Source organism: Cavia porcellus, unplaced genomic scaffold (assembly GCF_034190915.1).
Source record: "Cavia porcellus strain 051 isolate PalLab524CR breed Dunkin Hartley unplaced genomic scaffold, mCavPor4.1 scaffold_17, whole genome shotgun sequence".
Taxonomy (NCBI): domain Eukaryota; kingdom Metazoa; phylum Chordata; class Mammalia; order Rodentia; family Caviidae; genus Cavia; species Cavia porcellus.
The window spans coordinates 26,795,621-26,819,424 of record NW_026947500.1 but is presented as its reverse complement, the minus strand read 5'-3'; the positions used below and the strand labels follow the sequence as shown (position 1 = coordinate 26,819,424).

The following is a 23,804-nucleotide window of genomic DNA, read 5'->3' as shown; positions in this document are numbered from 1 at the left end:
TCCCCTTTTTTTCTGTTCTTCCATTCCACCATCTGTTTTTTCCTGGGCGGTGCTTAGTATTTCTCTAACTTATATCTCTCTACTTATATCTTGCTTTACTTTGTTAAATACTTCACTTTTGAACTCGTCTAGGAGGCTCCGGAGATAGCACTTTGAGTTTATTGGTGCCATGTCTGATATTGCATGTTTTCTGTCTTCATTCTCTTTTGCATTTACCTTTCCTGGATCAGTGTCTCAGGATTCAGGGCTGAGGACCCTTTCTTGTTGCTGCTTCTTCCAATATTTTTTGTTCCTTCCATACAAGCGTATATAGGAGGTCCAGTTTCTTTGTCAGTTACAGTTTGTTTTAATCCACCGACTAGGTATTCCCACCCATTGCAGTGTACTAGGGAGACACAGACCTGGGCAGCCTCTGCTGTGCCCACCCCTCCAGGTCAACTTACTGAAAGCTTCACTGGTAGGGTACACTGCCAGGCACTGGGACCTGGTTTGGGCTAGCCTACTAGGTCTTAGTCCACAGCGTCACCCAGGCCAAGTGCTCCTCACCAATCCCACTTGAGAGGGGAATATGCAACTAAAGTCACTGCAGTGTCCTGTTCCAGCTAGTCTGCCCGGTGCCAGAATGTTCTCTGTTGGAGCCTCCTAGTCTACGAAAGGGTCCCCATTCCTCTCACTCACCACAGGTTGATGCAGTGCTCCCCGCCAGTCCTGCTCTTAACTCCATTCGCCGATTCCTGCTCTCAGAGCTTTTGTGTCTCTGTCCCTGCTGTGCCAATTCAGATGCAGCAGCAGTAGCGGCAGGAAATTCAAATCGTGGTTTCCAGATTTGAAAGCGGTTTCCAGATTTGAACCTGAATGGAAGCGCAGGTTCCAGCTTTGGCGCTGAGATTTTATCTGTTCTGGTCATAGCACCAGGGTTGCATTTCCAGTTGGTTTTTCTCAGCTTAGTTCTTTCCTGGGTTGGCAGGGTATAGCTCCCCTTGCTTAGGACTCCTCACACCGCACCATTCCTGGATTCTTAGCTGGCTATTCAGAGAGCCTCCATAGCTGCTGTTATCTATCTGCCATGTTCTCCCGGAAGTCAGTTTGTTTTGTTTTGTCTTTTTCATTTTTATCAGTACCAGGGATTGAACTCATGACTGCCTGCTTGCAAGGCAGGCACTTATGCCGCTGAGCTAAATCCCCAGCCACGAGTTTTTATGAATTTGAAGCCAGCCTGTACTACAAAGTGAGATCCATTGCACAGCTTGAGGATCTCCTGGGGCCTTTCTTATACAGACTGTAGCTTGTAAAGTTCACACTTAGCAGCCTGTCCAGATAGAGTACTCTCTGCAATGTGCTAGAGCCAAGTCGGAAAATATTACTTAGCAATACAAAAGTAATAAATATGAAAAGAATTGTGCTCAGGCTTCTAATGCCAGGGCCTGCTGCAGATACCTGGTCCCACACTGCTCTTGCAGCCTTGAGACAGCATCCAGTGTGCGTGGCCACTGAGGCTGGCAGGCTAAGTGCCATGATTTCCATTCCTCAACTTGCAATTCTGACAGACACAACCTATGGTAGAGAAGGTGAGAGTTGGTGGTAGAACTGACACAAAAAACCAAGGTGTCACAAACAGAAGCTGCAGAGTGGCCACCAGGTTGCCAGCACCTCTTGGGGTGGGGGGATATAGGATCTCAGTCTGGCTTGGATGTCACTTGTCCACATGGAGAGAATGGAAGCGTAGGCCTGCGGATGCCACTGCGCACAGCACAGCTGGACATCTGAAGCAGCCCATGGCTGTGAATAGAAGGAAGCTCACAGCCGTGCCCAAGGATCACAGGGTGCCCCAGACATTCTCTCTTGTGCAGGACTCAAATGCAGGATGTGCCAAGGACCCTCTCATACAAGAAAGCGTCATAGCGGGTGTTTATGCATTTATGTTTTCTAGCATTCCCTTGTTTCCTCTGCTCATGGATTTGAGAGTAAGATGAAGCCAAGGCTAGGTCCCTCTCTCTGTGTCAGTCATGGTCAAGTTCTGGTCAACAGGGGAGCAACCCTTTGGCAACTGGATGGATCGGGAAGATTGGTGGCAAAATGGCGGAGGGCATTTGGGGGCTGGAGACAATTGGCAGCAATGAATGACTTCCAAGAAACTGTTTTACTTTGTAAGATCGCATGTCACCAAACGCAAGCTTTAATAACTAGCTTCCCTTTGTAGAACGCCATCCAGGTGATGTGGTCAGAATCCCTAAATCAGAGTCATCCTAGCTGAGGCCCTGTGGCCACCCTTTTCCTGCACACCTGCCTTTCCTGTCACCGCCTGGCTGTGCCACCTGCACTCAGGCTCACACTGTGCGTCTCTTCCCAGGTACTGCGACTGCTTCGCCAGTGGGGACTTTTGCAACAACTGTAACTGTAACAACTGCTGCAACAATTTACACCATGAAATGGAACGGTTTAACGCCATTAAGGTAATCAATTTTAAAGGCATTTAAAAGTGTTTGAGAGGTTCACAGAACGATCTCCAGAGATTCCTAACGTCAATAGTGGCAAAACCCAAGGGAAGAAGGATACGTGTGCTGACTGTGACTATTTCTGCAGCAGAGGTGCTGCTGACGACCATGGCAGGCAGACGACCTCTGTCTGCCCCATGAGGGATGGTTCCGGGGTGTAGAAAAACCAGACAGCTGCTGCAAGGATGTGCCCAGGTCCACTTGGTTTGGGTTTGGGGGTTGGAAATTTGGGGAATGCTGTGTAACAAGTGAGCTTGAGTTCGCAGAGTATAGTGTGAAAAGAGCTGGCAGAGTACAGTCTGTGAAGAGGCTGGGGAGGGTGCTCAGCCCTCATGGAATTTGAAGTTTTTCATCCCTGCTTCCAGGAGGAAGGAGGAATCCTGGGGGGAGGAGGAGGCACCACCTCTGATGGCCTAAGGCCTCTCTGCTGTGGGCTAAATGCAGGAGTGTGTGCTTTTGCCCTCTCCAGCACAGAGGCCATCAGGGAGGGGAGGACAATTAGGCTGGGCTGTCAGCCCGCTGCAGGGAGGCGCTTCCTGGCCTCTACTTTACAAAGGAAAGAGAGGCCATCAGCCCGATGCAAGTGGAACCAAGCGATCCTGTGCTGTGCTTGGTCTGTTCATTTTATTTTTATTAGATAAACTAATTCCCTTTTGAATTATGGATAAATCACTTAGAAATAGCTTATTAATTTTGATATGACCAGATCCATGGACAGGAGAAAATTAAACTGTTCAGCTACATTTTATTTAGAGCAAAGGGTATTATCTACAACTAAAAGTACAAAATTATAAACATTGGAATTCTTGTGTATCGCTAATGGAAATATAAATCGGTACAGACATTTGGGAAATTGTTTGATGATGGCTACTACAGCTAAGCCTTGCATGTGCTCTGCCCCAGCAATGTCTTTTCTAAAAACACAGCCAATGAAAGTGAATGTAAATGTCCACAGAAGATTTGTATAAGAATGTTCACAGCAGCTTTATTTGAAATAGCCAAACACCACAAGCCCACCAATCCAAGGGACACATCATTGGTACAATGGCAGGTGTGTGGTCTGATGGGACATTCCGTGTCACAGAGCAGAAGGAAGCACAGCTTAGCACAGCAGTGTGAATGACTGTCACAGACCCTGCTGAGGAAAGAAGCAGAGCCCCACCCAGGTGAAGTCCCAGCAGGGCAGAGGTAGAGCGTCAGAGTCTGAGTCTGAACAGTGGCTCTCTTGGGGGTTTCACGATGGGGAGGAGCCACAAAGGAGTCCCTCGATAGCCCTGGGGAGTGGTGCCCAGGCACAAGACTGTCACCCTGCACTTGCAGATGCAAGCGGTTCCATGGTAGGACCTGTAGGTCAAGCCACCCACTGGAGACCAGTGCCATGCAGCGGGACAGTGGTCTGTTGTGGCCACATGCAAGTGCCTCGGTGCTGGATGCACAGATCTGAATCCTGGCTCCTAAGTAACTGCAGGAGGGCGGGAGACAGGACCTCCAATGTGATTCTGTGATGCTTTAATTGCTAGGATGAGTACAAATCACTTTTTATCTGAAAATAGATATGCAATTGCATGTGTAGATAGATACAGGACAGGTAGATTAAAAAGTAAGAGCAAATGAGGATCAAAGGTCATGAGCATCGTGTGGGAAAGGCGAGACCTGGCCTCTGGAGTCAGCCTGAGGATCTGGACTTGAGAGTCTGCTGCCTGCTATCTCATTTTGCCTCTTGGGCCTCAGTTTCTTTATCTATAAGGAACAGCTTGTAGGAGAGGATCACGGGAGGAAAAAGTGTGCACATCACCTAGAAAGACACTTGAGATGGGGTTCATTCAATCGTGTTCCCATACTGCGAGCATAGCACCGTGGTCTCACTGTCTCGGCAGGCTGGGGATCCCTCTCGGGAGCAGCTGCCTAGCATGGGTGAGACCCTGGGTGCACCCCCTACTCCCCCAAAATCAGTTAGCTTAAGAAAAGGGGCAGGAAATGCTGGAAGGGAGTCTAGGGTCTCTCCACATGGAAGCAATGATTTTCTTTTCATCTTTATTGTCCACTAATTTTCTATACAAAGTTATGTGTGAGTTTGAAATGCAGAGAAAGAGCCCAACCTAAGAGAACATGATTGCAGCATCCTCCTTTGTGGAGGCCCACTGGTGACCAGGAGCCAGACGGAACTCAGCCACCGGGCCCAATCACGGTGGATTCACCAATGGCCTCCCCTGAGACACCTGAGTCACGAAGCATAGTCTTTGTTTTGGGGACTTTTGTTTGTTCCTGCAGTATGGGGATTGGACCCAGGGCTACATCTCAAGCTCTTTTTAAATGTTTTTACTTTGAGACGGGGTCTCGCTAAGTCACTAAGTTGCCCCGGCTTGGCTCAAACTTGCCTTCCTCCTGCCTCAGTCTCCCCGAGTGTGGGAACAGAGGCCTGCACCACCGTGCTCAGCACAAAGCACATGCTTCATGGAGCTTCCGTTTCCTACCGTAGGTATGTCTCGACAGAAATCCAGAAGCTTTCCAACCAAAAATTGGCAAAGGCAGGTCGGGAGACGTTAAACCGCGTCACAACAAAGGCTGCAACTGTAAGCGGTCCGGCTGCCTGAAGAATTACTGTGAGTGCTATGAGGTCAGTGGCCGGTCCTAGCACTGGCACATGAAAAACAGAAACCAGTCACGCTTGTGGTTTAAAAAGAGAAATACAGTCTCCTTTCCCAGGGTCTCTAAAGGAGCTCGCCTGTCAGCCTGAGTTAATTTCTCAGCTGCCGCTGACTTTATGAATCAAGTCATGGAAGCGAGGACTCCCATGGACCAGGTGCCATCCCGTACTTCACCCTGGGTGTCCACCAGGGATGCCCACCGCCGTGGCTGGGCCCTCTCCAGCTGGTGGTCCACACAGTGGGCTGACCGTGTGGCCACCAATTTAGTGGCTCCCAGAGGGTGACCATGCCTCCTCCCCGCTGAGTAGAGCCAGGATGCTCCTGACTGGGGCCTTAGGGGCCCCAGCTGTCCACTGCTGGGGAGCCTTGCCCAGAGGTGGCTCTTCCTGGGCTTGCAGTCGCCTCAGAGACCAGAGATACAGTGGGCCCACAGCAAGGTGCAGACCTTTTCCTAGATGGCACCTTTCCTTTTTCTCCAGGATTTCATGGAATGGATGAACTCGCCATCCGCTTTAGGTTTGGCCTCTTTTCCTGCTTTTTCCTATCCCGTGTTGAGAGAAGGAAGAGAACAGGAGGGAACTGCCGTCCCTAAGGGAGGCAGTGAGAAAAACATCCTCACAAGCCTCTCTGCTTGTCTGAGGTCTGCGGGACTTGTGAATTTCATTTTAAATGGTTGTACCTGAAGGTCAGCTTTAGGCTAAACTTTCTGGTCCCAGAAATATACGCTGAGATCAGGGCACATAGACCTTCCAGCGCCCAGCTAGAATAGGAGCATAGCCAAACTATCGCAGAGATGGAGAATCCCGACAGTGGGTGGCCTCACCCAGGGGAACCACTCCCAACACGGGCGTCCTCTCTGGCAACCCCCCATCAGTGACCCAGCCCCCTTCCATGGGCTAAGCCTGTGCCAGGCAGTGACTGCCAGAGTGTGAGGCAAAGAGAAGAGGACAGCACTGTCCTTTAGTGTCTGTCACTGGTGCAGACTAGACATCCCGAGCAACGTCTGAGTTAGAACACCTGGCAGTGCCGGGTTCCCTTGGGCCCTTGCAGATGACCTTGGGGCTGCAGCCTTGTCCTTATGCAGGGCAATCCTGGGGCAGAAGCAAAGGTCAAATGGAAAACCCATGTGGTCGGCAGTGCCGGCTTTAAGCTGCCCCAAGGCTGGTGCGCTGAGGCCCCTACAATACTAGACTCCAGGTGCATCCCAGGAGAGGAAGGGTCTCCTGAAAACTCCCAGCCACAGGTGTCCTGCGGCCCCTACAATACTAGACTCCAGGTGCATCCCAGGAGAGGAAGGGTCTCCTGAAAACTCCCAGCCACAGGTGTCCTGCGTGTGTCCCCACTGCACTGGTGTGGCGTGGCCAGGTGGGGCTTACTTTAAACTGAGAGGCTGATCCAGCAGTTGGCTGATTCCCCACCTTCACCACTTGAGGCTCATCTCACCCCCGGCCTTGGCTGTTGGCAAGGGGTATGAATGCACCCCCTCTCCATGCTGCCACCGTTCACTTCTCTTGGCATCTGCTTCTGTCTGTCTTCCTGTAAGAAAATCACGTGCCGGGTATGGTGGTGCAGGCCTCTAATCCCAGCACTCAGGAAGCTGAGGCAGGAGGATCACTGTGACTGTGAGGCCAGCTTGGGCTAAATAAGTGAGTTCAAGGCCAGTCTGAACTATACAGTGAGACCCCGTCTCAAAAAAAAAAAAAAAAAAAAAAAATCGCAGGTTGCACAAGTAATAACTTGAAATCTCAGTGGAAGCTGTCATTTTCTTTTTTTTTTTTTTTTTTTTTTTTTGTCTTTTTCCTTTTTATCGGTACCGGGGATCGAACTCACGACTGCCTGCTTTCAAGGCAGGCGCTTATGCCGCTGAGCTAAACCCCCAGCCCCTGAAGCTGTCATTTCCAATGGCTTATAGAGCAACCTAATTTTATTGAAATATTTTATGTTACCAGGCCAAAATTATGTGCTCTTCTATATGCAAATGCATTGGTTGCAAAAACTATGAAGAAAGCCCAGAACGAAAAACACTGATGAATCTGCCGAAATCTATGGAAACTGGAGAATTTGAAGGCAGCCATCATTTGTCACCAGTTAAAATTTCAGAACTACCACAATTCAGAAAAGATAGGTAGGTGCTCAAAACTGCCGGGGTTATGGGAGGAGAGCTGAAAACCATTTCCAAGTGGCAGGGGACAGGAGGAAGGGAAGCTGCTCTTCCCTGCTTATGAGACGCTGGGATCATTAGGGACACTGCTGTGGAACAGCTGTGCCCTGCTCATCCTGGCCTGGCCTTTTCATCTGCTTTGTCTAAGATACCAAAGTGCTACCAGCTGGCCGGGGCCACGCTCCCACGCTCCTGCGCTGCCTGGGAGTGGGAGCCCACTGCCTCACATAGCTAGGCCGGGCATATGGGCGAAGAACTGACCCGTGCTCCTCACACACACACTGCTCTCTCATGTGCCGATTATGGGTTCCAGACTCTTGGCTATTTCCCATTTAATGATTTCTTTTCTTTTTGGTGGTACCGGGGATTGAACTCAGGGCCTTGTGCATGCTAAGCAAGCACTCTACCACTGAGTTACATCCGCAGCCCCCATTTCCTGAGTTTGGAGCCATACTATAATCTAGCAGGTCTTGACAGCTGAGTAATAATTTTACTATATATTAGACTTGATTCATTCACTTAAAAATTTGAGTTCCATGTAATAGGTCATATCCTGATAAAATACCCAGTATCATGGGGGTGTGTGGGGTGCTCTCACAGCCCTAATGATGGACAATGGTAGAAGGGCCAGCAGGCAACCGAGATCCCCCACACTGGATCCTGGACTTGCTTCTGCCTGGCCCAAGGAGTGACACCGTTTCCTAGGAGTCCCCGGGTTGGTGGGTGGGTACAATTGTAAGGTCAGACCTTTCTTGGAGGCGAGTGTCCAGCAGCTGAGAGACTGGCCTGTCCTCTGTGTTATTCTTCCCATCACAACCCTTTATGTTGACGGAAGACGTCATGCCCATGACTGCGTTCTTCATGGCATGGAAAAGCAATGTTCTGCAGAGTAGAAAGTGTTCTTAGAAGATGGTATGGTGGCACAGGACTGTTAACCCTAGCACTCTGGGGGGCTGAGGCAGCAAGATTGCAAGTTTGAGCCCATGCTGCGAAATTTAAAAGCAAGACCCTGTCTCAAAAAAAATTTTTTTTTTAAATTTTATTTAAAGAAAGATTAAACAAAACAGAAAATAGGTAGAAATAATACATACATTCAGAGAAAAAAATAAACAGAAAGAAATCGCTAGTTGATGATTATATACTGTCATTTTACAAATAGTTGTTCAGGATACAAGAATGGAACATGTAAAGTGGGAATTCAAAAGCAAGACTGCAAACAGTTCTGTTCAGCTGTCCAACAAAAACTTAGTAACATGGTTGTCAATCCTATGCACTTAAACACACATGCAGTTATCCATATCTTCAATTATGTTGAGATTAAACAAACCAAAGCAGGCTAATATCACTCTGAACAAAGAATAACACTATTGCTGGGTTTCCCATTATGACACTCCAGAATCAGCACTGGGCGTTTTAGTGTCTCCTTTTCTTCAGAGTATCTGTTCATTTCATCAACTGTCATAAGATCAGTTCTCATAAACTGTTTATAGATTCTACACATGCATGAGTCTTAACATGTATTTCTATCCTTTCTATATTAGAGGGAGAAGCAAAACAAAGCAATACAAAACAAAACATATTCCTATAAACACATGAAACGAAAAAGTCATATAAAACCACTGTACAAGGTGTTCTACCATGGTTACTGTGTTGTCTCTTGTTATCTGGTATAGAATTGTCTATATCATCAGACATAGTATAATTGAATATAGCAGTACATAACAATATTAATAAAACACAACTTTGTAGATAGTGTAAAACTTCAAAAGCAGGTAGTAATCAAACCAGAATGGGTATCCTAGTAAATGTTGTCATCTTCAGTGTAGTTGCCTATACTCTCAGTCATGATACTGTCAATCATAACACTTTAGAATGAAATCTGTCCATACCAAACAGCAATCAAGCAAACCAGATTTAAGTAAGATCAGTCATGGTAAAACAGTATAACTTACACAGGGCCCCAGATTAAGTTAGGTTAAAACATAGCCATTTAAGCAAAATAGTGTTTCACCACAAGATAATCTCAACATAATAGTAGTTACCATAGTGTCTCTTCCCTTAAAATCTTTGGGTATAACTTCGTATACTGTAGCATCAAACATATCAAGACAATGTAAAACCATTCAAGAGAATGACAGTATTACAGGGTATTTAGAATCAACTAACAGAAAATGAACAATGCCTTCTGTATAATCTCCTTGTCTATAAAAGTTTTTGTTTATATTATCACATATAATAAAATCCAATAAGATTCAACACGTTAAAACCAATGGAGACAGAAGAACAAAAGCTTGACGGGACTTCAAAACAAGAGGATATTATATCAGCACTACCTATTATGATGTCTTGTTTTCTCCATCCTACCATCCAACCTTCTCTGCCTCGTTTCTGTTGAGCTCTTTTTCTGTCATTAGTTGTCAGTTTGTCCTCTTCATTTCGCTTTCTGTTCCATTCATTGTGGCCGCTCTGCCACTATTTCTGGAATCTTGGTATTTTTCATTTTTAGAATATCCTGCAGTAATCTCTGTAGAATTGAATTGGTGGTTGCAAATTCCCCTAGTTCCTCTTTATCCTGGAAGCACCTTGTTTCTCCATTAATTTCTAGGGACAGTTGTGCAGGATATATCAATCTTGGCTGGAGGTTATTATCTTTCAAAGCTTGAATTATTTCCCCCCACACTCTTTGTGATTTGATGGTTTGTGCCGAGAAGTCTGCTGTAATTCTGATGGGTGTTCCCTTGTAAGTTAACTGTTTTTTTGTCCCTGATGGCTTTTAATATTCTGTTCTTATATTGGATTTCTGGAATTTTGATTATTATATGCCTGGGTGTAGCTCTGTTTGGGTTGTAGGTGGCTGGGGTCCTGTATGCCTCATACATCTGGGTATCTTTACCTTTTGCTAAATTAGGGAAATTCTCCTGGATTATTTCTGTGAATAGCTTTTGTAGTTCATTTGTTTGAGTCCCTACTTCTTCCTTTATGTTCTTAATTCTTAAGTTATAGATCCTCTTATCATCTTCTAGCCTTTGTATTGTTGCTGTTTGTTTTCTTGTTATTTTTAAGAAGTTTTTCATTTCATGCTCCCACCTTACAAATCTGTCCTCCAGTTCTGATAATCTATCCTTAGTTTCTTTCAAGCTGTTATGCCAGCTTTCAATAGAGTTTTTAGTTTCCTGGTAATCTCTTTGAACTCTCTGTTTCACGTATTCTATGTTTTCTCTATTTTCTCCCTCAAACAATTCTCCCCTTTTTTTCTGTTCTTCCATGCCACCATCTGTTTTTTCTTGGGCGGTACTTAGCATTTCTCTAACTATTCTACTTATTTCTTGCTTTATTTCATTAAATACTTCATTTTTGAACTCATTTATGAGGCTCCCGAGATACTGCTTTATGTCTATAGGTGCCGTGTTTGATATTGCATGTTTTCTGTCTTCATTCTCTTTTGCATTTATCTTTCCTGCATCAGTGTTCTCAGGATTGGGGACTGAGGACCCTTTCTTGTTGCTCCCTTTTCCCTTTCATGCTCCTTTCATACAGCGTATGTAGGAGGCCCTGTTTTTTTCTCTTTGTCTGTTACAGTTTGTTTGAATCTGCCGGCTAGGTGTTCCTGCTCACTGCAGTGTACTAGGGAGACACAGACCTGGGCAGCCTCTGATGGGCCCGCCCCTCCAGGTCAACCTACTGAATTCTTCACTGCTAGGGTGCACCGCCAGGCGCAGGGACCTGAATTGGGCTAGCCTACTGGATCTTAGTCTGCGGCGTCACCAGGCCAAGCCTTCCCCACCACTCCCTCTTGAGAGGAGAATATGCAACTAAAGTCACTGCAGGGCCTTGTTCTGGCTAGTCTGCCCAGTCCCAGAATGTCCTCTGTTGGAGCCTCCTAGTCTATGAAAGGGTCCCCATTTGTCTCACTCACTGCAGGTCGATGCAGGGCTCCCTGCCAGTCCCACTCTCAATGCCGTTTGGTTCGCCGATTTCAGCTCTCAGAGCTTTCACATGCCTCTCTCTCTGCCATGCGGATTGGGACGTAGCATCAACAGCAGGAAATTCAAATCGCGGCTTCCAATGGTGCAGGATCCAGCTCCGGCACTGAAATTTTATCTGTTGCTGTTATAGCATCAGGATTGCATTTCCAGTTGGTTTCTCTCAGCTTAGTTTGTTCCTGGGTCGGCAGGGTACATCTCCCCTCACGTAGGACTCCTCACATGGCACCACTCCTGGATTCTAAACTGGTAATCTCAGAGAGCCTCTGTGGCTGCTGTTATTTGTCCGCCATGTTCTCCCGGAAGTCTCTAATAGCTTTTAATATTCTGTTTTTATATTGGATTTCTGAGATCTTGATTATTATATGCCTGGGTGTAATTCTGTTTTGGTTGTAGGTAGCTGGAGTTCTGTGTGCTACATACATCTGCATATCATTTCCTTTTCCTATATTTGGGAAGTTTTCCTTAATTATTTCTGTGAATAGCCTTTGTAGTTTCTTTGTTTGCACCCCTGCTTCTTCATTCACATTCTTTATTCTTAAGTTATAGATTCTCTTGTCATGTTCTAGCCTTTGTATTGTTACTGTCTGTTTCCTTGCTTTTGTGTGTGTGTGGTTTTTTTTTTTTTTTTTTTTTGTCTTTTTCATTTTTATCAGTACCGGGGGTGGAACTCACGACTGCCTGCTTGCAAGGCAGGCGCTTATGCCGCTGAGCTAAATCCCCAGCCCCAAGAGATTTTTCCTTTCATGATCCCACATTGCAAACCTGTCCTCCAGTTTGGATAATCTATCCTTAGTTTCTTTCAAGCAGTTTTGCCAGCTTTCAATGGAGCTTTTTATTTCCTGGTAATGTTTTTGAACCTGCTTCATGTTTTCTTTTTATTATTCATTGAACATTTCTCTCTTTTTTGTGTGTTCCTCCATTCTTCCATCTGTGTCTTCTTGAGAAGTGCTTAGCATTTTTAAATTAATCTACTTATATCTATCTTTACTTGATTAAATATTTCACTTTTGAGCTTGTTTATGAGGTCCTGAAGATACCTTTTTATGTCCACTGATGCCCTGTCTGATATTGCATGTTTGCTGCCCTCAGTCTTTTTTGTATTTACCTCTCCTGGATCAATGTTCTCAGGGTTGGGAACTGGGGACTTTTTCTTGTTTCTTCCTCTTGTCATGTTTTTGGTTTCTTTCATACAGGCATATAGAGGAGGTCCCAGTCCCTTTCCTTGTTAGTTATGGTTCTTCTGAAGTGCGTTGGCTAGGGCTCTCTGCCCACTCCAGTGTGCTATTGGGGTACAAACAGGGGCAGCGTGTGCTGGCCCCTCCCCTCTGGGCCAGTCAACCTGCTGAGGCCTTCACTGTGGTAGTGTGCACCACATAGGAAATTGGTGTGGGACAACTTATTTGGTCTCAGCCAGGGGTGTGACCCAGGCCAAGTATACCCCTCCAATCTGGTCTGGGAAGGGAACAACTGACTGAAGTCTCTGCTGTTCCTTGTTTCTGCCCTTCCTGCCCGATTCCAAAACGTTGTCTTGTTGGTGCCCCTTTCCCGTGGAAGGGTCTTATTCTCAGCACTCACCGCAGGTCAGTCCAGGTCCCTTGCCAGCTCCGTTCTCCCTCAGACCAGTGTGACTACACTTCATTGCAACACTGCGGTTCCAGGGAGTCAAAGCAGCGGGAATTCGGGCGGCTTGATGAATCGTGGCCTTGTGAGTTCGAGCACTGCAGCAGGAGCACCGAATCTTAGTTGCTCCAATAGTAGCCCGGGACCGCATGTTTGATGGGATTTTTTCCCTTTTGTTTAGCTCCCTTCCTAAGTCAAGAGGATCCATCTTCCTCTCTCTGAACCTCCCCATGATGTTCAATTTTGGCATCTGAGTTGTCTGTCTCAGGGAGCCTCTGTATTCTGCTCTTATCTATCTGCCCTCTTTGCCAGAAATCAAGGCCTTGGATTTTTCATCTTGGCACTAATATCACCCAACTAAAATAGGACAGGGCTGGGGGTAGACCAAAGGTGGTAATTTTACTCTGTGACTTTACAGTTTATTCTCAAGCTACAGAATAAGACTGTTGACCAGGAAGGAGAGCTCATTGCTTTCTTGGTTGGTCCCCCAAATTCCAGCTTGGCTGATTCTCCGGAGATGCTGACTTGGAGACCAGGCAAAAGGAGAAAGAGCCTTCATGACGCTGGCTTCTGGTATTTATAGGGTCCTCAAAATTTAAAAAGGACTGGGGATGCAGTTCAGTGTAGTGGTCCTGGGTTTAGTTCCCAATGCCACCAGAGGGAAAGAAGAGAAAGGGGATGGAAGGGCGGGGGCGGGGGGGGGGGACAAGTAGAAGGAGAAAAAGTACTCAGAGAAAGCAGGTTCCCGGCGCAGTCCTAACCAGTCTTCTGGTCTCTTCCCCAGGCGGCCTTTCTCCTGCATCTCCTGGGAGGTGGTGGAGGCTGCGTGCGCCTGCCTGCTGGCCCAGGGCGAGGAGGCCGAGAAGGACCATTGCTCACAGTGCCTGGCCGAGCAAATGATCCTGGAGGAGTTCGGGCGATGCTTATCACAGATTCTTCACACTGAGTTCAAGTGCAAGGGGCTGAAAATCGAGCCGAATACGCTGTAGTCAAGCGTGACCTAGCGCTGTCATTAGAGTAGCACGAGGCGCCTGGACAGTTGTCTGGCTGGGACCCAGCTCTCGCATGGGAGGCTGTGGGTTCACGCAGGCGCTCGGAGGGAGGGCGGCCTTGTGTGAGGAGGTGTGCTATGCGCCCTGCATCTGCACAGCGGCGAGCTTGGCTTCCTGCCATCGGTCCAGAGCATGGTCCTCCGGGCCTGCCCATGTCAGGAAGTGGGGTGGTTCTTGGTTGTGTTTGTTTGTTTTTTTCAAATTATTTAAAATATATTCTCCAGAGGGGCTGCTTTGATACAATTTAAGTCTGTACATCGGTCCACTAAATACCCTAGGATTTCTGCAGTGGAGATAGTCCCCAGAATCACAGGGCACAGTGAAGGCCAGGATGACATCAAGAGTCTTCGGTCATGGAGTTCAAATTGTGTTCAGTTTCTTATGTGTTTCTACTTAAATTGTGGGAAAGCTTGTTATTCGCTTCATTTATCCATAATGATCGTTACGATCCTATTCCTTGTAAGAAATGTCAGAGTGAGTAGCCCGCACAAACCAGCAGGGAAGGCTGCTTGTGGTATCTTTAGGTTCTATTGAAAAAGTGAAAGAGAATACAAATTTCCAAGGCCTTTAGTTGTTAAAATTAACATGATAACTGAAAATGTGTTTGTCTTGTTAATACCCACCCTGAAATAGATTAAAAGTGTTCTTTCATGTGTCTGGGTTTGTTAATGTCTCAGCCACTAACAGATGACAGAGCACTAGGGCCTCACCCAGGGGCAGCCAGCGCTGGCCACGCCGGGAGGCCGAGACAGCGTGACGCATCTTAGCGCTGAGTCTAGAACAGCCTTGCAGCCAGAGAGGGGAAAGAGAGGCTCCAGTCTTGGCCTTTGCAATCCCCTCTTGACTTTGGGGATGCAGCTTCTGTGGCCGAAAGTCAGAGGTAAAAGCCATCCAGTGTCCCCCAGTGCCAGCGAGAGGTGGCTCCAGGGTCCCTCCCCCGCCCCTCAGCACTGAATTCCTCATGCTCAGGTCCCACAGGGAAGACAGCGTGGGGTCTGCCCATAACGTACACACATCCTCCTGTGTGCCGTCAGCCATCTGTGATTGCTTTAACACCAAATACATTTCCCTTTTCAGTGGTCCATGCTTCCAACACATAATGAGTGCCCTGGTTTGGGGCGTTTGTGTGTATCCCTGCCCGCGCTCTCATCTTCCCCATCCCACAAGCCCGTTCCCATCTCTACACAATCTTAGCACTCAGCTCCCTATTATTTTTTATTTTTCTCTCTAAATTATAATTTTTTATGTTTTTTCCTTTGGTTCTAGGAATTGAATTCAAGATGCTCTTGCCAGGCAGGCGCTGATGCCGCTAAGCACCAATAATTCTGATTTCTAACGTAAGAGAAACCGTGCAGTATTTAACTGTCTGTCTCGCATTTAGTTCACGTAGCACTATGGTCTCAAGGTGCATCCTGTGTCCTACAGGTGCCTCAGATCTGCCCTTCCCTAGAGCAGAGCCATCTCCATTGTGTACACCCGCTGCTGACAGGAATTGTGCTCTACGTACCTGGGTAAACCACTGTGATAGGGTGCCTTTAACTCTTTTGCACAGATTCCTAGAAGGGGAGCAGCTGGGTCAGTGGAATTTCTATTCTGCACTTTTTTAAGGAATCTCCATATTGATTTCCATAGTTAATGCCTAATACAATGTGCTATGTAATTTTTTTTACTTTTTGGTACGGGGGTTCGAAGTCACAACCTTGTGTTTGCCAGGCAGATACTCATGCTGCTGAGCTAAATCTCCGGCCCTTGTAGGTACTTGTATTTGTAGGGTTTTTAAAAATTATTTTTTGTGGTGCTGGGCCTCACATCGCTAGCCACTACACCACATCTACTCTCTTCTAAAAGATTTTTATCTTCAGATAGAATCTTGCTAAGTTTCCGGCTGGCCTTGAACTTGTAGGCCTCCTACTTCGGCTTCCCGAGTAGCTGAGATTACAGGCGTGTGCCACGAAGCCTGGCTGTAGTTTTCTATTTTTTGATTATTTCTGATTTGCCATTGTGAGTCAAGAAGACACAGAAACTGTGAATACCAGTGACCAGCTGTACTGTCCCTATGCGGAATGGCCACTGTACAGATGGTCACTGTGCGTGACATCATGCAGAACAGTTACTTTACAGCACGATCGTGTGTGAAATGGTCCAGTAGAGCTGTCACCAGCTCTAGTGTATTCTCTCTGGGAAGCAGTCACCTTCTGAGGCTTTTTCTGAGAACTGTCACCTCACCAATCTCTTGGCTGGGCAGCAAATGGCACCACAGCTGTCCCCCAGCTGTTTCTTTCTTCCCCTGGCTGCCACCTGCCACTGCCTCCCGTCCTGTTTATTCCCGAAAGGAAGGAAAGGCCTGGAAAAGGAGTAGCTGCTGGAGCCAGGGAGGCCCTGCACATCTGTCTGGAGGCTGGAAGGCCAGGGCAGTGCCCCCAACACCCCCAGGCCTGGGGGCACAGGCCCTGCAGGAACCAGGGCTTGGAGCAATTGGCACAGGCTGCTGGGTCCTCAGGGCGTCAGCATGGTGTGAGAGACTCTGCTGACCGGAAGGCTGCAGGCCACAGGGCTGGGGAGAGGAGCCCAGGCCTTGTCTCCAACCAGCAGCAGCAGCAGCAGCAGCAGCAGCTGCGAGGGACTCAGTGTGGCCCGTGCAGCCTCCTGGCTCTGACAGGCCTCAGGGACCCGGATGTCTGGTGGCTGCCAGAGTGGCTAAGGTTTGTGAGTGGAAGCAGGGGCAGGCAGGGGAGAGCAGCGGGGCTGGTGAAAGGTCAGCGGAGCTGTCCAGAGTCTCACTGAGCAGGGACAGGGAAACAAGGGCTATGTGTCCCTTGGTGCAGGATTCACCCTTGGGTGTGACTGCCCTGGCCATCACCCAGGGAAGCTGTCCCCAGACTGACTGCAGAGGTCAGTGGGCCTCCTGGGGCTCAGGTTCCTGAGTCCTACTGTTGGGGACACCCAAGAGAAGGGTGTGCTTGGTAAGCAGGGGCCAGCTTGCATGTCACCTGTCCACTTACCAGAATGATCTCTGGCTCCTTTTTTTGGGCCTGTTTTCTGAATTTTCCTTCTTCTGAGATGGGGTCTTACTATGTTCTTCAAACTGGCCTAGACCTCTTGTGTTCAAATGATTCTCCTGCCTCGGCCTCCCAAATAGCTGGAACAATAGATCTCACGTGTGTCCTTTCTGCCCCTGTCTCTGCCTTCTACCCGCCCGCTCTCCTCTGCAGCCTCCTCGTGCACACATCTGTACAAGTTACCCCCTGGACCCGGGGTACTCGGTCCCCTAAAGAGCAGCTGCTCTGGGGCAGGGGCAGGGGCAGGGAGGTCGGTCAGCTTGTGTGTTTGTTCAGCTCAGTGACACACTTACCCTCCGAGCACATGTAACTCAGCCTCATAGTGACAGAACTCTATGTTCCTTAAACACAAAGCAAGCGGTGACTCAGCCCTCGGTATGGGATTTATCCATGACTCTCATCTAGATTCACCTTTTAAGATGCACTGGGGATGACAGCCTTAAGATTAAAGGGTGGAAGAATCAGAAAATCCCAAGTGGTTGCTATTTTTTATTTTGTCACTCAAAATAATTACAAAAGAAGAGGCTTCGATGGTGACGACACAGAGTCAAAGCAGAGAACAGAAATGAATCACGGAAGTTGGCATAAGTTTATCCTCATCTTAAGGTGACTTTAAACACAGCACAGACGACCACACTGGGAAAGGTGTCAGCTCAGGACTGCTCCATATCTTCGGGGGACCCTGCCAAGGGGATGCCCGGCAGGTTGCCTAGGAGCCCGGCCTCTGCAGAGGAAAGAACCACAGGTAGCAAGGCCTACAGAAAAGCGCTCCACACGGTGTCACCTGGGAGGGACATGGGCTTGCCCTCCAGGATTCAGGACAACACCCTGACTTAGGCTCAGCACCTTGCATTTCTGTCCTTTTGATGACTTAACTCACGCACTGAGTGTTGGACGCTGTCAGGCTTTTGCATTAATGCTTTCAAGAACTGCTGCTTAGAAAAACTCGTGTTTCCTAATCAGAGAATTTCCACGTCTCAAAATTTAAGACTAAAATACATAGATGCCCAGCAGCACCAATCAGCTCCTCACAGGAAAAGGCTCCCGGAGGCCCCCACAGAGGGATGGGACCCCTCAGTTTAGGGTTGTAGAGCAAACACCGTGGTTTCCAAGTCCCCCTCCCACACTTCCTGCCTGGGATGGGTCTAAGGACTGAGCTATAGCCCCTAAACCCTCCAGCCCCTCCCCAAATCCTCCGGGTCCTGCAACCAGGGCACTTATAACAAACAAAATCAATAGGAGAATCCAAGTGTTAGCCTGGACCTTGCCAAACTTAATGACAATGGGACAATGGGACACCCAAATGAGTCTGGAAAGTCAGTCCCCTCCTTGCTGGCCACGTGGGCCTCTCTGCAGTTCTGACCCAGGGACCAACCGAGAAGGCTGTGGATTCAAAGGCAGCCTGGCTTGCAAGAAAGCTGCATGAGGAACCCTGCAGGCCCCTTAGTTCCCATGCCCACGGAACATGGCTCAGATGGCCTCTTAAAGACCCCAGGCTTGTGGCCGAGCATTGTCCTCACGGGCACAGCAACTGTCACAATGCCAATAAATATGGGCGCCCGAAGCCCCACTCTTTTTGTGGAAGCAGCGCTGGTTTGCTGACTCTTGTGGTGATGGTGCTGCAGCTGTGGTGAAATCCTGGCCCCAGCACACCGGTCACGTGCCTGTGATCCTAGCAACGGCTGTGCAGGACACTTCCCGTGATGATCAGTGGAACTCATTGCTTCCCAGGGGCATTCTACAGACCCTTTCTCTTTTTTTGCGTTCTTCTTTTCAGTAGTGGAAACTGAACCAGGACATTTTCTTATGCTAAGACATAAATTGTCGAGGCTGGGCTCAGATTAGCAATCCTGACTCAGCCTCCCCAAAGTGCTAGGATTATAGGCCTGCCCCATCAGGTCTGGCTGGCTTGCTTGTTTGTTTTGAATTGAGATTTCTGCTATGTTGACCAGCCTGATAATGAAATCTCAGGCTAAGGGATCCCACATCCAACTTACAGATCCTTTCTTGATGGACTCTGTGTGGCCAAGGTTCTAAAAGATGACATGTTCTTTCTTTCTGTGCGTGTGCGTGTGTGCTGGGGATAGAACAAATAAATGCTCTTCCGTAAGCTACAACTCCCCCAAATGCCCCAAGTGGCATTTTAAATCAGTGGTGCCTCACATACCTTTGAGATGTAAGAAAGTCAGAAACTCAATTACAGTGCGCACGATGCTGCTCTCAGGCAACAGCCTGTCGGAGCTCCCTAGAAGGCAGGAAAGACCAACACTCAGCACCGGCACCGTGGGGACCTCTACCCCTGTCCCCCTCTCTCGTCAGCCATCCTAGGGAGGAGCTGGGGTCTTCAAGGCCAGGGAGCCAGCCAGGGGCCCTCTGCATTTCCAGGGCTGGTTCCTGCCAGCTCCACGGGGGACACAAGCCAGGCCAGCCCCTGCCTGGCCTAGTGCCCTGGCCGGCCACCTCCTTTGCTGTCCCTGCAGCTGCACCGCATCCTTACTCTTGGCCTCACTGCTTTGATCTCTGGCAAATGACAGATGTGATGAGGTCACGTGGTCCTAGTCAAGTCACAGCCAGGCCGGGCTGAGGCCATGGCAGTGCCCACGGCATAACCTAGGAGGTGAGGGGCTGAAGGGGACCCAGACACTCACCTGTCTGAACATCGCCATCTGGCTGGAGCTCCCGCTTGCCGGCAAGGCCATGCTTGTCGCTAAACGATCTGTGGTTGTCGATGGCATCTGCTCATGGATCAGAGGGGGAGGCACCGATTGCCATGACTGTGACACATAGCCTCCCCACCCTCCAGGGACACACAGCTGCTCACAACTGAAACACATGAACAGCTGGACTATGAAAATAAGCCAAGGTCTGAAACTGCAGGAGAGGGCAGGTCATCTCCTCGGCACCCTATGTAAGGAGGTGGGCCCTGGGGAAATGTGACCATCTGCACGGTTCTCAGACAGGTGCTGGGTCCCAGCAGGAAGAAGGGCTGGGGAAGGGAAGGAGGGAGACAAGGCAAGTGCGTGTGTGTGTGTGTGTGTGTGTGTGGTGTGTGAAAATGGAGGCGGGGGGGGGGGTGTTGTGACTGCAGCAGAGAGCTCTGATCTAGGTCAGAATGACAAGGACACTAAGCCCCCCAGTGGCACTGGGAGGAGTGGCTGAGATAGATGGGGTGCATTTCAGAGATAAAATAGAAAAGGAGAATGAGGTCGAGGCTCAGAGTTCCTGGCTACTTGGCCTGGGTGGGCTGCACCATCCACAAGACCAGGAGAAGGGATATTTATCCACTTTCCCAGAGACAGAGTGCTCAGTGCTAAACGGACAGAGGAATGAGGCAGCCTGATTTCAGAGTCAGCTCAGAGCTATGGGACCTCACAGACACAGAGCGCACCCCACAGCTGCTCATCCCCCACACTCGCACATCTGCAGACCCAGCCCGGCAGCCACACGACCTTAACAGTGACCACGAGTTTGTTTTCTAGTCATGATTCAAAATGCCATCTGAGAAATACATCTTCCACACCCCACAGGAGGGCTGAGTACTCTCCTGAGGGTTCTTCCTTTCTCTTGGGCCTAGCAAGGAGTGGAACTCAGGGTGGCACAGGCTTGAGGACAGGAGATGCCCTGAACCACTCCTCTGGGTGTCAGGGAAGGGGTCCCAGGACATGGTACAGGTGACTACGTGTGGTCCTGACCCAGGCATTTTCTGTCAGCTCTACGCTTGCCTTCCTCGAAAACAAACGCCTGCAGGAGGAGAAGCCACCCACTCCTAACACTGGGATGCAGGGCCCTCCTCTCCTGAGGGTTTTAAAACCACACCACACGTCCCTCTCCCTCTGGTGGGCCTGGAATTTGCGGAATGCACTGTTCATCTCCTGCTCTGAGGTTAGGGGCAGGAAATAGGGATATTTTTAAAGGTAGACAGTTGGCCCAAATCTGATCATGCCTACGAACTGAACACCACCCTAGGTAAGAGATGAGCAGGGAATTGAGTGGGAGGAGGTGCCACGGTCTCCCCTCATCACCTCCCTTGGAATAACCCAAGTGCAAAGGCAGCACGGCAAAGACCAAGGGCATGCAAGGGGCAGAGACCAGGGGCGGGTGGCGAGGGGAGGGCAGGGTGCACTTAGGGCCTGGCTCCCCGGTGCATGCCTCTCTCTGGCCTCCATCAAAGTAGGGGATCTCCAAAGTCCCCAACAGCTCCTTGACAAGGAGAGTCTTCAGCAGGGGTTCCCTAACAGCACCTCATGCTGCTCCACACAATGACAGACAGGAGGACAGACACCATGTTAGTCCACCCGAGGGTGGCAGAAGCTGGATACTGATGGATGTGGCTCAAAACAACACTTCAGAGATGTCTACACCATCACCACCACTGCTGCCACCACCGTGGCAAGGCCTGACTGACACTCGCTGTAACTGACCAAAGCCCTCTTGATTCTACATCACCCCAAACTCAGCTTTCAAAGCAGAGTGAGTGCTGGTGGCAGCGGCTGTGGGGGCTCTCGGTATTGTGAGTCCCGCTTACACCTGTCAAAGCCGCGAGGGTGTGTGAGACACAGACTCTGACTGCAGAATAGCAGCCAGGAGAGGGACAGTAGGGCAAGGCCCTGGAGGCAGGGCGGCTGGGGACAGAGGGGAGAAGGGACCAGCTTGAGCAGGGTGGAAGCACTCTGAATTTAATTCTGAGAGGAGGTGTTGGGGCCTCGGGCAAGATTAGTGGCAGTTTCCACGATGAGCTTACAGACCTGAGATGGAGCTGGCACCTGAGGCCAGCTGGTTTTGGGGTACTCTGAAAACCACAGAGTGGGTGAGGGTATCCAGGGAGGCTCCCCCAAACAGAGCTCCGAGGAGCCCTCAGGAGCACAGGAAAGCCCCAGAAAGCTGGGGCAAAGCCTGGGGTAGGGGTCACTCTGGGGGTGGGAGGGTGCAGTGTGGGAGCCAGAGAAAGAAGCTTCTGCTCGGGTGGATGTGCAGGACCCCAAGGGATGCCGAGATTTCCAGGTGGCCTGAGGAGGTGCTGGAGCGGGGAGGCTCCCTCGGGAGATGAAGGAAAGAAGGGAGCCAGGCAGAGGAAGGCCTCAGGACTGCGGGTGAGATGCAACGCAAAAGGGCACCCTCAGGCTCCCCGAGAATGAGGAACCTCAAAGCTGGGGTGTGTAGCTTCCGGAGAATCCCAGTGAGGGGAACGGGTAGGAGAGGAGGAGGAAGGATCTGCTGTGGATAGGACAGGCAGGTGACGCTCCGAGCTGGCTCAGTCTCAGGGAAACGCCCCTTCCTCGCCCCGACTGGAACTAAACTGAGGAGCGGGGGCAGCCACCTTGCACTCTGCGTCACTTACACGGGCCCAGGAGGTAGCCGGCGCTGTTCAGGGTCCAGCCTCTCTTCTCCTTTGCCTTCGGTGGAGAAAAGGGGGTCAGAGAGTCAGAGAGGGGGTGCCCAGAGTGGGGGGCGCCCAGGGCGTTCAGGCACAGCAAGGCGTGAAGCCTGAGAAAGTCCTCGTTCACCTTCTCCAAGTGACAGGCGCTGTTGCACCCGGGCTTTTGCAGGACCCACAGATGCGGGAGAAAGCACCGGCTGGCGTTAACTCCCCCCAGGGGCTGCCTGGGGTGCGGCCGTCCCCGGGGTGCTGCGGTGGCCGGGCGCCCGGCGGGAGAAAGCGTCCCGTGGGCCCCAGCGCCTCGGCCACGGGTCCCCCGACCCCTTCCCCCCCCCCCCAGGCGGCGGAGCTCGGCCTGCGCCTCAGCCTGCACCCCGGCGGGTGCGCTTTCTCCCCTTCGCGGAGGCGCCGTCCCGCACTCACCGGGAACCCGAGCGTCGAGGAGGCCGACAGCGCGACGACGAGCAGGAGCGAGAGGAGCAGGAGGGCGCCGGGCCTGGCCATCTGGGGCAGCCGGCGGCGGGCCGGGAAATGCGGGAGGCCCGGAGCCCGCGGGTGGCCGGGGCGAGAGCGCGGACGGCACCGCGCGGGGACCCGGAGCGGCTGCGCCGGGATGCGGGCGGCGGTGTCGGGGGCCGGGCCGGGCCGGGCCGGGTCGGGTCGGGTCGGGTCGGGTCGGGTCGGGTCGGGTCGGGTCGGCGGCGCTCACTGCATGGCGCGGCTGCAGAGGGAAGCGGCGGCCGGGCTCCTTCGACGAGTCCGCGGCCCGAGACGTCGCTGCCACCGCTATTTATGCGTCACCGGGCTCAGCGCCGCCTCCTGCCCGCGGCCACCGGAACCCCGCTCCCCCGGGGTGCGCGTCGCAGCGGGGAGCCCCGCACCCTCCGCAGCCCGTCACCTCGGGTCTGGAGAGTGAACCCCTCCCCACCCAACCCGGCCCCGGGTCCAGGCGGCCCTCCTCCATCCCCACTGCGGAGCACCCTCTTCCCGGGGCTGGAGTGGGGGTCAGACCCCGGAACGTCCTTGGCGGGGGGTCGGGGGATGGGGGGGCTCCGCTGTCTTGCTTTGCTAAAAGGGCTAATGCGGCTAATGCGGGACAGCTGTGGGCCCTTCCTTCCCGACACAGCGGCACTGGCCTGTCCCCCACTTGGCAACCCTGCTGGATACCTGCTCTGACTCTCAGAGGCCACGAAGACCGCAGCAGGAGGAGACCCTCGACTTATCCCCAGATACCTCCTGAGCTCGGGTTCTACCACATGCATGGTGGCACCCCACCTGGGACATCAGAGGAATGCAGTGGCATCTCCAGGCTTCTGTGGAGGGAGGGGACCGTCAGCTGACCAGGTACCTGACTGAGCCTTTTTACCTGGCCGGGTGCAACCCAAGTCCCCCACAGTCTTCAACTC

At 50.6% G+C, this 23,804-nt stretch overlaps 2 protein-coding genes across 3 annotated transcripts in view; one reads left to right on the top strand and one right to left on the bottom strand.

Moving 5' to 3' along the window:
- Tesmin (testis expressed metallothionein like protein) overlaps positions 1-14,617 on the top strand; it is a 53,132-nt gene extending 38,515 nt beyond the window's left edge. The window contains exons 6-10 of one of the 2 annotated variants that reach the window (XM_063227663.1): positions 2,351-2,453; positions 4,975-5,112; positions 7,093-7,268; positions 13,409-13,483; positions 13,695-14,617. In XM_063227663.1, coding sequence (XP_063083733.1) covers positions 2,351-2,453; positions 4,975-5,112; positions 7,093-7,268; positions 13,409-13,483; positions 13,695-13,899 — 697 coding nt within the window. In that variant the 3' untranslated portion in view covers positions 13,900-14,617. The remainder of the gene's footprint in view (positions 1-2,350; positions 2,454-4,974; positions 5,113-7,092; positions 7,269-13,408; positions 13,484-13,694) is intronic. The other variant, XM_063227664.1, reaches the window with a different exon arrangement.
- Positions 14,618-17,497: 2,880 nt separating this feature from the next.
- Positions 17,498-23,146, bottom strand: Gal (galanin and GMAP prepropeptide). Its single transcript, XM_005003032.4, has 5 exons — positions 22,822-23,146; positions 22,360-22,414; positions 19,670-19,756; positions 19,189-19,266; positions 17,498-17,745 (listed from the first exon to the last, which is right to left on the bottom strand). The coding sequence occupies exons 1-5, from the start codon at positions 22,900-22,902 to the stop codon at positions 17,675-17,677; spliced, it is 372 nt and encodes a 123-aa protein (XP_005003089.1). The 5' UTR covers positions 22,903-23,146; the 3' UTR covers positions 17,498-17,674.
- Between the last annotated feature and the right edge of the window lie 658 nt (positions 23,147-23,804).